General features: G+C 38.9%; 1 protein-coding gene across 1 annotated transcript in view; it reads right to left on the bottom strand.

The window, feature by feature from the left end:
• Positions 1-2,148: 2,148 nt before the first annotated feature.
• angpt4 (angiopoietin 4) overlaps positions 2,149-17,561 on the bottom strand; it is a 50,700-nt gene continuing 35,287 nt past the window's right edge. The window contains exons 4-9 of the mRNA XM_055213435.2: positions 14,989-15,221; positions 11,642-11,754; positions 11,395-11,496; positions 9,528-9,694; positions 8,336-8,466; positions 2,149-4,483 (exon numbers count right to left, since the gene is read on the bottom strand). Of these exons, the coding sequence (XP_055069410.1) occupies positions 4,323-4,483; positions 8,336-8,466; positions 9,528-9,694; positions 11,395-11,496; positions 11,642-11,754; positions 14,989-15,221 (907 nt within the window). The 3' untranslated portion in view covers positions 2,149-4,322. The remainder of the gene's footprint in view (positions 4,484-8,335; positions 8,467-9,527; positions 9,695-11,394; positions 11,497-11,641; positions 11,755-14,988; positions 15,222-17,561) is intronic.

Here is a 17,561-nt window from a genome sequence, read left to right as displayed (position 1 = left end):
TTCATATTCCGTGCAAATGCAGTAAACAATTATAATTTTTGCCATAATCATGCAGCCCTACCATAAGACCATAATATTACTAAAGTAAACTTATTCAAAAACTAAAGGAAACAAATGTGTTTGGGTTTTCCTCTATATTTCTATTTCTAAAAAATGGTGAGTCTTGAGATTAACTGTTGGGTTGATAACATTTGGAAACCCCTGACATACAATACACAAGCAAGATTTATCAAGTATGCCTTGGAAACAAATGGAAAAAAATCTGTATCTCTTTTTTTAGTACTTAGATCATGTCTATTGCTAAATAACGTAGGCCTACATTGTGTTAAAAAAAGAAAACATCATGGATATACTTTTGAAACTTTTTTCAAATAAACTAATGAGTTTTGCATCAAATAGATTTTTGTTCCTCTTGCAGTAAACGATGAATAATGACTATTCATAGAGAATTCATCTATGACTTGAATAAAAAAATACGTTTTGTAAATTCTTTTCCTTTTAGAGGCCAGCCGGTTTGTATTTAGACGCGCTCAAGTTTATTTAAAATATAGACGCGCGGCCGGCAAGCGCACTCAAAAGACGCGCTCAAGTTTATTTTAAATATAGACGCGCGGCCGGCAAGCGCACTCAATATAGATGCGTCTGAAACAAAACTCGTGTTCAAGTAAGCGCTTTGAAAACCAGAAGACAGCGGCACGTCCTGCGTTTCCCATGCGTTTTAGATGTCAATGAACCCTAATGCAAGAATTCTTCCAATAAGTGGTCCGGACTCGGGACACAATCAACTTGTGCATAAAGCGGTGGGGACATCTCTCACCCGCAAATACGCGTCATCCCGGTGGCATGACAACACCGGCCCTCGTGGCCAAAAAAAACAGACCGGCCCACCGGGAATCCTCCCGGTTCTCCCTATGGCCAATCCGGGCCTGCATTAACGTTTAACATTGTCTGCTAACGTATATTTTGCATTTTGAAGTAGACGGTATCTGACAAAGCCCTCGCTATTTAATGTGCACTTCCCTTGTACAATACCTCCGAGTTGTCCTAGACACGATGCGGCGTTGAGCTGCGCGTCCGGTGTGCGACCCCCTTTAGAGGGGAGGAGGGTGTGTATGGGGACACTTGGAAAGACTGATTTGACTGACACATAAATATTGATATAGTGCACTCCACCTTTAAATAAATAATTCGGTTTTTTTTAATAGCTTAATTCTCCTACTGTGCCTACTAAAGTGCTGTGGTAACTTAATGGATGCTAAAGGCTGTCAATACAGGTTAAGATGTATGCAAGATTTCTTTTAGCTTTTTGCAAGGTTTAAATTGCAACCTTTTGGTTTCCAGCCCAGGCAACCACAAAACTACTGGACCTGTCTGTACATGTAAGGAAATCTGTGAATGATTGAGAAATATAAGCAGTCGTGATATCTGTAAGATAACACATTCTTACTCATCTTTACTGAGTTCCAGATCGTATGTATTGCTAATGATCTGAGCATGACTTTAGTGAGGTGTTAGGTAAAATATGTGGTATGAAACCTATTAAGAGGTCACAGAAGAATGCACGCACTATCTATATAAGAAGTACTTTATTGCTCCTGCAGACCTCACAAAACAAAAAATGTATATTTATCGTGACAAACTGCCATTTACAGAGGGAATCTTTTCCATATGATCCTGCTGTTTTTGGCAGAAACGTGAAGTTTAGTTCAATATAAAAAAGACATGAAAGCTCGACCACAAGAGACAGGAAAGCCTTTGGCGTTTTAACTTTTGTTCAAGGCAATAAAACAAACTTCAACCTGTTGAAAAGCTATTATCCACTTTGAGTGCAGAACCATTCTTTTTACGTTGTAAGGTTCATAATGAAAAAGTAATGATAGGCAATGAAAGGTTTATTGCCAAAAAGATATAATACATGTTGAAAGGTTTACGGGCAAAAGGTTATACTGTAAATACGACAGCAGCAACAAATAGCTTTATTTATTATCGGACAGTTGTAGAGAGAGTCGATATATCTGCTGTCTAACCCGATGGCCCACATATTTTGCATTTTAAAGTGCATCCTTCAAACATACATAACATGGTAACAACAGATCACACTAAATGTAAAGTAAAACAAAATATAGCATCTTTCTTTTACACACACACACACACACACAAACATACAAGACAAATCACACAAGTAAGGCCAAGACATACTTTGTGTAAGTATGCAAAATAAAAGCAGGTGTGAATGCTTAGCCACCATATTGCAAGCGTAGAGTCCCATTGTACATATTTAACGTCTCCATTTGCGATGGTTGTAACAAAACTTCAGCATTGTTAGGGTTACCTTTAAATGTCCATACGGATTTGTTATCATTCAGGTAGAGTAGCAACCCAACAAGAACGAGCAAGAGTTAAAGTCCCCATGAAATCAAAACTGATTTTTTATTGGAACATGGCTGTGTTCATTATAAACACTTTATCCGTGTAGGCTATTATTATAATTTTTTTTAAATTCATATGCCCTCATAAACTTTAATTTAATCAGAAAATGTTGTTGTGGCAATCCTTGTCTGATGAGGTCAGCATAATGACGTGGGCGGAGCATCTGTTAACTCCGCCCCCTCTAATAGTCTGCTGTGAGATGGACTGGTGGTGGAGGTGGACTGAAATGCCTACTTTTCAATATCCAACGTCGATAAACACAAGCCACGCCCACTATTTTCCCTTATTTGATATTCCATTTATCTCTGAAACATTACCATTTGCATTCACTTAAATGGCAGTGTTGCGGCTAGCACAACTTTAGGGCTTAATTGGTCCATGCTAACCAGTTATTTCTTGTAGCTAGGTATAAGCTGTCGACTTAAACTTTATTATTACATAGTTGACAGAAATATAGTTATCCTTGTAGATGCATAAAAAAGCATAAAATGCACAATATAAAAATATCCAGTTATTTAGACACAAGCCATATCTATCTATGAGGCTGTTTACACTTGGCATTAACATGTGTTTTCGTAGATAGGATCACAAGTGGACGACGTTAATGCCAGGTGTAAACGGTGTTCAAAACGTTTTGAGCTCGTCCACTTTCGACCACTTTCAACCACATCCAGAGGTGGTCGAAACCACTTTCGATCGGATCACTTTGGAGTTGCGGAACGCACATGTGGTTAAATGCGTTCGAACAGCCACACGCGACCGCCTTCTCTCCGCCCATTTATCTAATCTGAGGTATTAAACACAAGTTTTACGTCTTTTTTGACTTCTGGCGTGAACATTCGGTGAACAGCGCTATTTTTAGCCTTTCATTGATAAAACTAAGCGGCTGATCTCCGTAGTTTCGTTTTGAAAGCGGGTAAAAGTTGCGCGATCCTATTTCATCAATTGCGCTGAAAATTCAAAGAAAGCTCTTACATACTCATCTACAAAACACTGTGCAAACACTTACTTGCTAAACAAGCAGTGCATTAGTTTGCGTCCATATAAACTCATAATTACTCCCGCTCGGGTTTGAATGACAGCAGAGAGACTCGCCCACCGTCTAACAGACCACCCCCTCATAGTATTCAGCACAGAAGCGGTCGAAAGTGGACAAAAGAGACGGATTTAAATACCAGGTGTAAACGTAATGTGTCACTCTCGTCCACTTGTGATCCGATCGATGAAAACACATCTTAATACCAAGTGTAAACAGCCCCTATCTATCTATCTATCTATCTATCTATCTATCTATCTATCTATCTATCTATCTATCTATCTATCTATCTATCTATCTATCTATCTATCTATCTATCTATCTATCTATCTATCTATCTATCATGAACTTTTGGACAATACTGTAAAACCAGTCAAATATGAAGGTGCATTTGGTGTTCCTCTGGACAGCTTTGCCTGGATTCTGAGCATGTAAGCATCTAGACGAGTTCAGATACACGAGGAGCCTCTTTGAGTCTTTTGTTGAAAACCAAAATGAGTTTGTATTCTCTTGAGTCCTCCTGATGTTCTCAAGGTTCTTTGATGTCGCAACAATGACCCTCGATCCTTGTCAAAGCAAAGTTGTCATCGTTTCAGACTGTAAATGACACATTAATCCAGAATAGAAAAGTTTTGAGGGTTTAAGTGTGTTTGCATGCGTGAGCGAGAAATCGCAACGTGGAAATGAGGTGAAATTTTCATTCTGATGTCTTTTGTCCTCTCTGATTCGTTTTGAAACGTCACCATTTGATCGTTTATCAAAATATTAGTTTCAACTTTGATGCTTCCCAGGAAGTCTTCGAACAAGTTCAATCCGTCATTCAATGTGACACAGTGATGATAGACAAATCTCCGCATTAGAAGTCAGATGGTCGGATCATCATGGCAGTGGATTGGAGCGAATAGCTGGGTCCTCTGAAGTGATGCCACTTGATCCCATTCAGCTTGCGGATGTTGTGACCCACCGTGTAGTAGATTCCATTTAGGTTGGAGAGACCACATGCATCAAACCACCAGCCTTTACAGAAGAAAGATACATTGAGAAGAGATTTAGAGACCTGTAAATAACTATCAATAACTATCATTCATTGTGCATGCCTCTCTGTATGTACCCAACGTTGGGTCAAAAAGTGACAAGCCCAACCGTTGGGTCAATTAACCCAGAAATTATTTATATTTGACCCTACAACGGGTTAAAACTACCCAGCAAACTGTAGGTTAAATTGCAACACATAATTCCTTTTTTACGCAACGCTGGGTTGAAAATAACCCAGATTTTTTGGAGGGTAGTGCTTCGAGGGTCAGTGGTTTATTCTGCATTTATACAATATTCGTGCTATTATTGTGTTCAGACAGAAACTTCCATCTGTATTAGCTGTTATTTTTCCAAAATAATCTTCAAACTAGTCCAGACTTTATTGCTTTTATCCTCATGACCTTTCTGCAGGACTGCCAATTTGGTGAACATGATTTTACCAATTATGACATCTTTGTTTGTCCTGGAAGATCATTTCTATCAAACCATAAAAATCATACTATACGCCAGGGTTCCTCAATTAGTTTTTACCAAGGACCAAATTCTGCCGACAATACAAAGCCAATTATTATGTTATGTTATGACCTCAATGTTTGCTCTGCTATTATTGTTGTGATTTTATTTATTTTTCTGTATTATTACTTTTTCTTATTAGTCTATTTTATGTAAGCAATTATGAGCAGTTTTGTATTCAGATATGAAAAACTTAGGAACTATATCGAGCCTTCTGCCAGCTTCTGAGTAGCGCAGAAATGGTAAGATAGGAATATGATTGTTTTTTAATTCAGCTTGAAATTTTTGAGCGTTTAAGTGACGTGTTTCCGCGTTTTCATGTGTCTGTGGCACGACTTTCTTTTTCGTGCCAGTTTCACGAATTGGTTACTAAATATTTTCCTTTTTTCAAACCATTGTCGCTTGGGAATGGGGTTAGATTTGTGGTTTTCCTCTGATTTTTAAATTGTTTTCGCACGAGGATAAAGTTGGGTTTGGGTTAGGACAGTGCTTCTCAATTATTTTCTGTCACGCCCCCCCCCCCCCCTAGGAAGAGGTAAACATTTCGTGCCCCCCCAACTCTGCCGCGACTGTAAATAGTATAATTTGTCTGTAAAATTACACATCTGCAAAACATTGTATCCTTATTAACATTGAGAAAACACAAAAAGAAAACACAAAAAAAGAAATATCGATCAACTTACAACAAAGAATAACTTTATTAACATTGTTTTTTAGTCTGTAACAGAAAAGACTTAATGCATCAATTTGCCTGAAATAAAAAAATCAATCCTTATTTACAGTATATTTTTTGACCATTTGATACTGAAAAATTAAATATAATCAATAAATAATAATAAAAAACACAATCAGCGTGATTGGGGTGTAATGTCTTTAAAAATCACTTCCTGAAAAAGTATTTTCCCTGGGGTCTCGCGCGCCCCCCCTGGGGGTCCCGCCCCACTATTTGAGAAGCACTGGGTTAGGATGTCATTTTAAGCATTGGTTTATACGTTTATTTGTCAGAATTTTTAACTGTTTTCGCTTGGGGTTGGGGTTAGAGTTGGGTTAGGGTGAGGATGTCATTTTATGTAACAGAAAGTCGCACATGCGTCTGCCGAATGTAGTATGTAGCCTAGGAGATGCATTGCATTTTGTCGCAATATGCATGCGACAAATGTCTGTGTACATGCATGAGTCAAATAAACTGTACTTTGCAAGGATGTGCGTTCGACCGTGTGCGTACATTCCTGTCATGTAAAAAAGCACACTATACTTAGGGCTTTAGGGTCAATGATTTAGGATTGGGTTAGGAGCATGTGTACTATTCTTAGCAACTTATTATTTCCCTCTTATTTACGGTTAAGATCAGAACACAAGACATTTCCGTCCAAGACATCAGTCCTTCCAGAAAAACGCAGATCTTGATCTTGCAGCATGTGTTATTAAAAAATGCGATGGAATATGTGGGATATTTATGCAATTTTATGCAATGAAATTGCTGGAACTTGCAAAAACTGTTTGCAGCTTTTCAATGATGTTCACGTCACATTATTACGTCACTTCATAAGGTTCCCATGGTAACAGGGAACATGGCTGCGCTTTTTTTTACTTTCTGCTAAGATATATGTGATTTTTTCTACGAAAATGCCGAGATTATGAAATCATGCAAGCCCCGCATATTTTGTGCATGGAAATCTGCAATTTAGGCTGCAAAAGTGCAGCGTATTTGAAAAATGCGACCCCCGCATAAATATGCGGACTTTGGCTGATTATGCGTTGAATCATGCGATCGCATAATCACGTTTTTCTGGAGGGACTGATTTATACAACCTCTTCGCCCTGTTCTCTTTATAGGATTTTCTCCACCCTGTTTTTGAGCAGATTTTTTATTTCTCTGTGGACAGTAATTGTTTAAAGTACAGTATATACTGTCCCACTGTGTACAAGATCTCTCGGGGAGATCTGTCATAGCAAACTGTGATTCTTTGATTTTAACCAGACTTTCCCTTTTCTGAAAGGGACACGGTCGATCTAACTCCGATTAAATCGGTATCGCCTCCCTCGACGCGCGTTTTGTTTGGAATGCGCATACCGATGAATCCGTATCTTCTGATTTGAAATTCAAACATAAAGGCGACTTGGAGAGCTCCAGCTGGTTTGACAGTGATTAACTTCAACAATTTTCAAAAATCAATTGCAATGTATTAGAAAGTTGTTTTTCTTGGAGCCAAGAGGTGTGGGATCTGAAGCTAAGAGCAGCCCTAGAGTAAATTGTTTGGACAATGGGCGTGGGAGGTGAGGAGACCTGAACTTTGTGTTTTACATTATTAAGAGATATAGTTTAGGTTTCTTCCATCAGCAGTGGATTAGAGGGATTGAGATTTTGGATAACAGTTTTGTTTTCAGATCACAACCTACTGAGATCATCTAGGATAAAGTTAGGCCTTTAAGTAACAACTACGTCAAACTTTCTAAATGATGTGGTAAAATAAAAATAACATGAAAATCATTCTGATATTTTAAATGGTACTTTTTCTTGTTTTCCACAGAAAGAAGGTCAAGAATGACATGTAGTGAGTAGATATGGGTGTTTCTTTGATTCAAAGCTGTAGCTAGTTGTCTACGCACACGTTAGACGAATTTAAACTTGTGTTTTCATTTTATTCATTTATTTTAAAATGTAAATGTTCAATTCAGTTTTATTTATATAGCGCTTTCACAATTAGTAATTGTTTCAAAGCAACTTTACATTAATAGAAGCAGGGGAAAACAAAGAAAAATCGACAGACAACATAAGTAGCAAAATACAGTGGCTATGAATAAACTTTACAAGCGAGCGTATTAATAATGTGACGTATAGAAGAGAGTGCTAAGTTAATCCAATGTCAGCTGACTCCCCGTGGTTGAAAAGACCCCCTAGGAGAAAAATCTCCCGACTTTTTTAGCCAGGAGGGAAAAAAGTCCTAGGAGGAAAAAGTGTTTTCTAATGAGATAATACATATGTAAGAGCCATTTGTCTTGTAAAGGTGTCCACTAGGTGTCACTGTTCTATATTCAGTGAATATAGGTAGGAACCTTCCTTCAGGTGACAGGTGTTGCTGGAGGAAGGTGAACACACAGTTTTTTGACCGTATCACAAGGCCATGCTGTTACAACAATGCAACACATTAAATAAAATGAATACTCTGAGCATTCAAATGGTGAGTGGACATTTATTTAATGACATTTAACTTAAGCAAAGTGAGCGAGTACAAATACACCGTCCAGCAACCCTCAGCTGCTTTAAGTATAGACTTAGCTGCTTCAACATATATGATATATAAATGTTATGTAGTTCACCTCCAGTCATCATGAGGGCGCACTTGCAAGCGCACTTATCGTTGTCAACATCGCGGGTGCTGAAGCCCGGGCCGTTTGATGCTAAACTGCTTTGCTGTCCTGCTGTTCCACTGTAGCTACCCAGCAAAAGCCTGAGGAAAGAAAATTATTTAGTGTCCTTTCTCAAAAATTAAAGATTAAAATCTGTTCACATGTTTTTTTTAGTAGGGCTGCACGATATGCTGCAAGATAATATTTGCGATATACCATTACCCTAGAAAAAATGCTATTTCATTCGCTTTTTTTAGACGTACCAGTTTATTTAGGCACCAGTTTGTCTCTGTTTTTTTCTTTGCTCGTCTCTACTCCTGCCAATTATTTATTTATTTTTTCCGCTCTCTGCTTTGAGACGCTTGGTTCACCAACAGTCTAGCCAGTATTATAACAGTATAAGACCTACTTGGTATTTAGTAAGGCCTCTTTTGATTGGTCTAATTCGGACAATCTAAGCATGCAACACACAAATGATAGACACGTAAAATGAGTTAAAGTTATCGCAACTGTCTGCGATATAGATATTCCATACACTTTTATCACGATAACGGAAAATTTTTGATATATCATGCAGCCCTATTTTATAGTTTTTTTTTAAACTTGCAAATAATATTATAGTTGTTGTAATTTATTTTATAGGAACACCACACAAAACTGTTTCTACTACCTTAAAGATATTACTAAAAACCACACCTGTCTGTGGATCTGTCTGTGCATGTACCTGTGCTTTCACACTGCCACCGGCGACTGCCACCGGCGAGAGCGACAATAAAAGCTTTGGCTGCCCTACTAACGACGGCACAGAAAAGGTATAGTGGACGCTATGACGCTCGAATGCATTCTCTGGAATCCTCTCAAGGCCTTCCGATTGGTTGCCACCGAATGTTTCCGGCTTCCGATTGGTTGCCGCTCATTACCATACAGTTGAGCTGATTTCAACTCTCCTCAATGCTCACACCGTACATGACGCGCAGCGCCGCTGCTCCCATTGAAAATGAATGACTTCCAGCCACTTTGACGCTCTCGCCGGTGGCGGTGTGAAAGCACAGTTAGGCCATGCTAAATTTTTGGGAGTGTGGTTGAAGAATAAGCGTGGAATAATTTAGCAAGATGAATCTTTTATTGTTTAAAAACAAGCAAACTACCATGCAGTTGATACCTGTACTGTTGTTTTTCACTGGCCAGTTGAAATTTGTCATACAGTGCATAGGCAGCAGTTTCTTCCCAGTCCTTAAGTTCCACTCGAAGGGAGTACTGGGCTTGACTGGTGATCAGGTGAATGGCCTCATTACCCAACCAATGTTCTCCACTAGGATCACCGAATCCCTGCATAAGGAAGAACATATAGCATCACTTTAAATAAAATGTATTTTTAAAATGCATGCATTTGACACAAAGCATCTGTTTTTGTATGTACGTTGTAAGAATAGTTTCAAACATGATTACTGGTTTCCCAGAACAAGAGGTTCTTCATGTTCTTGGCACACGTTGCATTGGGAAAGTGCAGTATTGATTTTATTGTTTATTCATTTCTACATGTTAAAGCACTCAAAATATCAGAGAAATGTGCTGTGATTGCGTTTTGAACTTTCAGCTGGTTACAATTGTAGGTTCCCTTCAGACCTTTCGGTTATAAAACAGGACAGGCTAATTGTAACGTTGTGTTTTCTCGTTGGTTCGGTTCATGTTCACAAGGAAACTTGCCAAAATGTATTAATACAAATCACAGATAAGCAGACTGTTCTCACATTGAAGTGAGTTGTCTTTGCCTGATCTTATGACCTCAACATGGCAAACTCTATGATGCGATCTGTTCAAAGTAAGTTAAAGGCACAATATGTAAGATTTTTCCATAAAAATGTATAAAAAATTGGTACAGTGTGAATTTATTTTTAATCATTTTAAATATTTTATTAACGTGAGAATTCATATACCCCTGTCAATGGTGTTATGCCTGGTTATCCTCGGTTCCTGCTTTTGCTGATTCACATGTGACATCAAAAGATCGTGAAGGCCACAGAAGAAGTAGCATTACAAATTCTAATATTTATATCGCTGTTCTTCAAATTGGTTCAGGTATTTTCATGATAATAAAGAATATTTTGAATGATTTTTGTTTAACGAGTGTTGCTTTTTTAAATGCACGTTATAAACAACTCTGACTCATAATGATTTTAGATTGATAAGTACTTCCTTCTGACCAAATGCCGTAGTACACGCACAAGCTGTGCATGAAACAAAGAATCGCAGCCTTGCGATTCAGTATCGATTTCAGACAGGCATTTTTAATGGGACACGCGATTTAATCGTTACATCCCAAATCATCCATGAAAATTATTTGTAAGTCCTGTCGGATTGATTCCTATCGACAGTCAGTCCCTCAATGCATAATCAGCTAAAGTCCGCATATTTACGCTGGGTCCGCATTTTTTTAAATACGCAGCACTTTCGCAGCATAAATTGCAGATTTCTGCTCGCAAAATATGCGGGGCTTGCAAGATTTCATAATCACCGCATTTTCGTAGGAAAAAGCCATATATCTCTTTGCAGAAAGTAAAATAATGTGACATTTACTTCACAAAAGCACAGCCATGTCCCCTGTTGTCATGGTAACATTAGGAAGTGACGTAATTCTGTGAAGTGAACATCAAAGAAAATCTGCAAAAGCTGCAAACAAGTTCACGCAGTTTTTGCAAGTTCACGCAATTTTGGCAAGTTACCACAATTTCATCGCATAAAATTGCATAAATATCCCGCATATTTGCATATTTTAAGAAAACGTGCCGCAAGATCAAGGATTTTTGCCCGCAACAACCACTGCGTTTTAAGGACTGGACACGCTATTAACAGGGTCATCAAGCTAAGTCGTTGTTTTGTGACTTCTAGTGGCGAATAGTACATATTGTCTCTCTTTTATTAAGGCACTTTTGAGTGGATGAGTGGAGTCATCTCATTAACCAGGCTGACTTGCACTGCAAAGGTTTGGTCATGTGTGTCTGTGTGCATTAGGGTTTGTGCACACTTACCTGTTTGTAGTCTTTCCAACTTTTTTGGAAGTTAACACTACCATTAATTCTTCGTTGCACTAACGTCCATCCACCTCCACTTGTCTCCATATCACAGAAGACCTATGAAAACAGCAAGACACATCTTTCCACATCCCTGGCTCGAATTGTCTTTCAGATTTATGATTAAATCCCATACACGCTGCGTGATCTTAATAGCCAAAATCACACTCAGCACGTTGTGCTTGTGAAAAAACACATCCCACACCTTGGTTGGCTCAGTCATGTCTCCGATGTAAATGTGGTAGACTCCACTAATGTTGTGACCAGATTTATAGGCCTCTGCACAGTCTCGAAACCGCTGCAGATTTGGCAAGGACCCTGTAAGTGAAAAACACAGAGGCTCTAGAGTTCAGCACTTATCAAATGCAACAAATTCAAATATCATGTAGTTGTGTGGATGCAGGTTTGAATCCATCATCTCTCTCTCGATATTAATTAAGTTTTTCTTCTGATTGTCTGGCTTGGCGTGTGTCACTAAAACACTTTTGTCCCAACACAATGTTTGTTCATCAAGCGTCTGCAAATTTATTTAAAAACCCAGAACATTTGGTTCTGAGAGTGAGCCCCCGCATGGACGTCTATAAACTGACATGTATAAAACGCTGGAGTCTTGATTTAGCAAAGCTTATCTCTGCGTGTTATTGTGACGCATATGAACCTCATCCAAGACCGAAGAAAACACTGCCAAAGACATCACGGGCAAGAGCTCGTACTCTCTCTCTCTCTATTCCTATGAATCACGCCTGCTCCATTTGTCATTAGTGTCAGATTTAGTTAACCAGACATTTGAGGTCATGTAAGAATATGCCACCAGATTTTAGGGCTGTTGTATTGACCCCAAAATCAAACATGTCCTGCGTTCTCATGGACATGTTACACCGTGTTTGTTTTAACTCACAGAAAGCAACATGCAGCAGGAAAGCCAGTCAGAACATGTTTGTGTGTTTAAAGATGGTGGGGGTGTTTAATGGTATTTCATGCATTCTGATTTGTTAACTAACACAGTTAAAGAGTTGGATTCCTCATGCTAAACATGGGCAAAGGTTCAAAGAATAATTTTCAGAGTATTTTGTGCAAGTTTTTTCGACTACTGAATCTGTTGCGTAAGCAGTGCAGAAAGTGCAGTGGAAGTCCTTATATGGGCACTTCACCCGGGATAGCACACGCAAACAAGAGCTGGCATGAAATCAACTTCACCAAATAAGTTTTTGTTTGTGAGGGAAATTTAAGCTTGTTTAGCTTCCCAAAGAACCAAGCATTATGGGAACAATATATGTAGTTTATCTGTGGTAAAAGCGGAGTTGTGCGTGTGTTTGTTTTACGCTGAATTTTGTCAAAATGGGGTGGTCTGAAACGGGTCATGAGTTGCAGATGGTAAGTAAAACTGCATCAAATGGGTGTTTTGTTGGCATTCGGCACATAAGTGCATTTAATGTAAACGACACAAACATGTAGTGAATCGTAAATTATCCAGAGATAGTGGGATAATGTTTTGTATGTTGCATGCACGTGACTCGCTCCGTCCACGGTACATGCCTCCAGGACCTCAACTTTTTCGGAAAGAAGCGGTACAGGTGATCTGTCTTTTATAAATCTTATAAAACTAAAGACTCTTTGGAGAAATGAAGGATGCAATACTACTCTATAGGTACTCAAGATTAACATGAGGTTAGCAAAAACAGCATGTGTTACCTCTTTCCCCGCCATTGACGAGTTATCTCGTCAATTAAGAGAAAACATTTGCATGAAAAAACATGTTCCTGATGAGTTTTCATGGTTATCTGTAATACCGCGATTATGCACATGCGATTAGATGGCGCACTTACCCAATTTATTAAAAAATTGAAACAAAAATGATTTATTAATTTTACACTCCATGTATGTTGCTATTTTTTTAGCTTTTTGTTTAGTTTAGTTTATACGGAGCCCCTAAGGGGACATGGAGAAAAAATGAAATAAAGCTTAGTTTGGCATGCGCACGTGAAACTATCGCGTGCGCACGTGAACGCGAAAGTTTCATGTGCGCACGCGACAGTTTCACGTGTGCATGCGATAGTTTCATGTGCGCACGCGAAACTAAACTTTAAAAAAAATTCTGCACATGAAGGTTTCGCGTTAGCACATGAAAGTTTTACATGAGCACATGAAACTAAACTTTAGATTTTTTTTACTCCAATGTCACCTCGGTAAGTTTATAAGCAGAGAAAAAAATATAGATAGATGACACGTTTCCCTTTTCGTTTGTTTGTTTGAAAGCAGGGGGTCTTTCTGTCATTTGATATATTTGATATGTAAGGGATAATGTAGAGGCAGCCGGTAGTTATCGGGAAATAAGCCCCGACAGTGTGATCAGGACCCGACGCGAAGCGGAGGGTCTTGTATCACACTGAAGGGGCTTATTTCCCGATAACTACCGGCTGACTCTACATTATCCCGCTTATTACACGGCTACTTGTCACATAAGAAAAAAACTGGACATGAATATGAATTTGAAACATTTTATTGGCATATTTGTTTTAAATTAACATTTTTATCCTTCCGCGAAACTTTGCACAGATGCATAAAATGATCGTAATACCTTATTAAGATCCTCTGCTTCATACTTGTCTGTCTCCATTTTTTTCTTTGAGAAGTTTTAATGCCCATTCTGTATTTTTTTGTGTGTTGGCTTCGTAGCTGTCATGCTCTATTTTGTCAAGTTCAGTCTCAGTAAGCTGTCTGTGTTTTGTCGTGGTTGTCCAGTGTTTGTCACAAGATGGCGCCAAACAAACAGTAATCTTTATTGGCGCGGAGCGATTTTACTCGTGCAAGTAGTCCGGCTATGCGTTATTATTTTGGAGCGGTTATTATTCGAAAAGAACGAACCTGCAAATGTCTCAACTGACCAATCAGAATCAAGCATTCCAGAGAGCCGTGTAATAAGTTTATATATTTTTAGAAGAAAATGTTCATGTGCATTTCGTGTAAAAAAAAATGCTGGATGGCAACTTTTCAAAAAAAAAAAAAAAAAGGCTGGAAGGAATTGAGTTAAAATTCAAAATGCTAGTGTTTGCAACCCCTTTTACTTTCATGTAACAGGATATTCGATGATAATTTTTTTAATCTTGTCAGGCTGTGCTTGCAAATACCTTGTTTCAGATGCATTAAACCTCAAAGAATAAATGAAGAGTTTTGTTGCAAAACGAGATAAATCGATTTTTTTTTACATTTTTGTCAAAACATGTTTATTATTATGTTATCATGTTATTATTTTGTTTTATGGTGCTGCTTAGCTGTATTTTTTAAGTTATGAAGGTTTAAATCAAAACAAACCAACTGCAGTTGCATTGAAATTAATTGGAATGCACAACCAAAAAACGAGATTTCTGAACAATTAAAAAACGGTGGTTATCTCGTTTTGCTACGAAACTCTTCAAATGCAACCACCATATGCATTCCCTGGGTTTGAACCCCAATCACTGTCAAACCTGTGTGAAATGTGCTTATGTTTCCCATGGTTTCTGATAAAAATATCTTGTGTGTAGTATTTAGGAATTGTGTGCTTTTTCTCACCGGGTCCAACCGACACCAGGTCAATAAGAGTGTGGACAGATTTCATGAGCTGCTGATGTTGTCTCTGCATGGCTGAATTATTACTGCTGGCGGATCTCAGCTGTCTCTCCAGAGCTGTTATAGCTGCTGTCTGTCTCTTCACCAGGTCTTGGAGTCTTTCCTTCTCCACCTTCATGTCCTCCAGTTCACTCCTCTGCTGTGACTCAAGCACCAGGACTTTAGTCTCCAATCGACTGGTAAAGAAACATCACGTACATTTAGAAATGATCAACTGGAGGTTAATGTGAAAACGTGTTTCTAGAAAACCCTGAAGTAGGTCAAGCAGAATATCAAGTCTTTTGTTTTGATGACATCTTGTGGGGTTGTCATCTACACATTTTTGAGAAATTCTTAGACGGCGCGGGAATGGATGTTAACCTCGGGCCTATTCAAGGACTTGGCAAGTTGCTGGACGACTCTGCGCTGAGTGTTCCTCGTGCATCAAATCGAGCCATCACCAGTCATTACGGCTACAAGCTGATGTTAAAGTTTGTGACGGGAATGTCGACTCAAATTATGCGGCAGTATTAATAATGAAACCGCTGTGTCTCCCGAGGCGGGGCTCAGTAATAAGGAGGGCCCAGGGCCAATGTGGGAGAGGTTCAGGGCAGCACTGCATTTATGCTGTCACTTCAGTTTGCATGCCGTCTTTGCAGAAAACTGCTGTTGTGCGAGCAGATGTAAGGAGACAGAAGGCGTTCTCATATGAAACAGAACATGTTGGTTTTAAGAGGATTTTTTAAAGCTCAAACTGTTTGACTGTCTATTTATATATCTGTCTGTCTGTCTTTATTTCTGTCTGTCTTTAGAACTATCTATCCATCTTTATATCTCTCTATCTTTCTTTCTCTGTCTGTCTTATATCTGTCTTTCTATTTATTTATCTATGTTTATCTATATTTGTCTGTCTATCTATCTGTAAGCCTGTCTGTCTTTATATCTGTCTGTCTGTCTGTCTGTCTGTCTGTCTGTCTGCCTGTCTGTCTGTCTGTTTATCTTTATGTCTGTTTATCTTTATGTCTGTCTATTGGTCTGTCTGCCTTTTTGTCTGTCTATATATCTGTCTGTCTTTAGATTTATCTGTCGGTCTATCTGTCTATATTTATATCTGTATGCCTGCCTGTCTGTCTATATTTATATCTGTCTGTCTGTCTGTCTGTCTATATTTATATCTGTCTGTCTTTCTGTCTGTCTGTCTGTTTGTTTGTCTGTCTGTGTGTCTGTCTGTCTGTCTGTCTATCTATCTGTCTATCTATCTCTTTATCTATCTATCTATCTGTTGGTCTGTCTGCCTTTCTGCCTATTTATATATCTGTCTGTCTATCTGTTTATATTTATATCTGTCTGCCTGCCTGTCTGTCTGTCTATCGTTCTATCTATCTATGTATAACTGTCTGTCTGTCCGTCCGTCCGTCTATATTTAAATCTGTCTGTCTGTCTGTCTATCGTTCTATCTGTCTATATCTTTCTGTCTGTCTGTCTGTCTATATTTATATCTGTCTGTGTGCCTTTCTGTCTGTCTGTCTTTCTATTCCTGCCTGCTTGTATGTCTGCCTTTCTGTCTGTCTTTCTGTCTGTCTTTCTATTCCTGCCTGCCTGTCTGTCTGTCTGTCTGTCTGTCTATCTATAAATCTATCTATCTGTTGGTCTCTCTACCGTTCTGTCTATCTATATATCTGTCCGTCTTTGTATCTATCTGTCTGTCTATATTTATATCTGTCTGTCTTTATCTCTCTGTGTGCCTGTCTGTCTGTCTGTCTGTCTGTCTGTCTGTCTGTCTGTCTTTCTATTCCTGCCTGTCTGTCTGTCTGTCTATCTATCGGTCTATCTATCTATGTCTGTCTGTCCGTCCTTCCGTCTATATTTATATCTGTCAGTCTGTCTGTCATTCTATCTATGTCTGTCTGTCTGTCTGTCTGTCTGTCCGTCTATATCAGGGAGCTACACTGCGACCAAAATGGTCGCATATGCGACCTTTTGAACTGCCGTTGCGACCCTAATTTTTAATGGGTCGCAAATGTGCTACCTAATGTTTTAGACAATATGCTATGATTTACTATGAGCATTTATTAAAACAGAAATGTGGATTTTAAGAATACGTTTTATAACGTGCTCTAAGCCATCAACACGTTGGCTTCATTTTGCGTGGAAGCACGTCGTGTCTCTCCCTATCAGTGTGCGTTTGCGTGCTCAGCTGTTTCTCAATGAATTAGGTGCGACGCGACGCAAGCGCAGTGTCTTCCATGTTTCTGAACTTGAGCAGAGGTCTTTCTTCACTGAGGACGCGGGACCCGTATTCCGGGTTTATATTTTAAATGGTCTGTCGGGTCCGGTTAGGTCCTAGTTTAATTACTTTGGGTCCCAAGTCTGATTAATGTTGTGTTTATAACCCGAGTCGATCGGAAAACGGCCATGAGCGCTACCGCGCTAAAGCTCGAGTGCAGTTTCAGCGTGCCTCCGGTTTCTATGGCGATGGTTCTTGTTACGACCACGCGTTTGCTCTCACATTTTTTTAATGATCTTATTATTAATAA

Source organism: Misgurnus anguillicaudatus, chromosome 8 (genome assembly GCF_027580225.2).
Source record: "Misgurnus anguillicaudatus chromosome 8, ASM2758022v2, whole genome shotgun sequence".
In the NCBI taxonomy this organism is placed as follows: Eukaryota; Metazoa; Chordata; class Actinopteri; order Cypriniformes; family Cobitidae; genus Misgurnus; species Misgurnus anguillicaudatus.
Note: the sequence above shows the minus strand (reverse complement) of the source record. Positions and strands in the feature narration are given on the sequence as shown.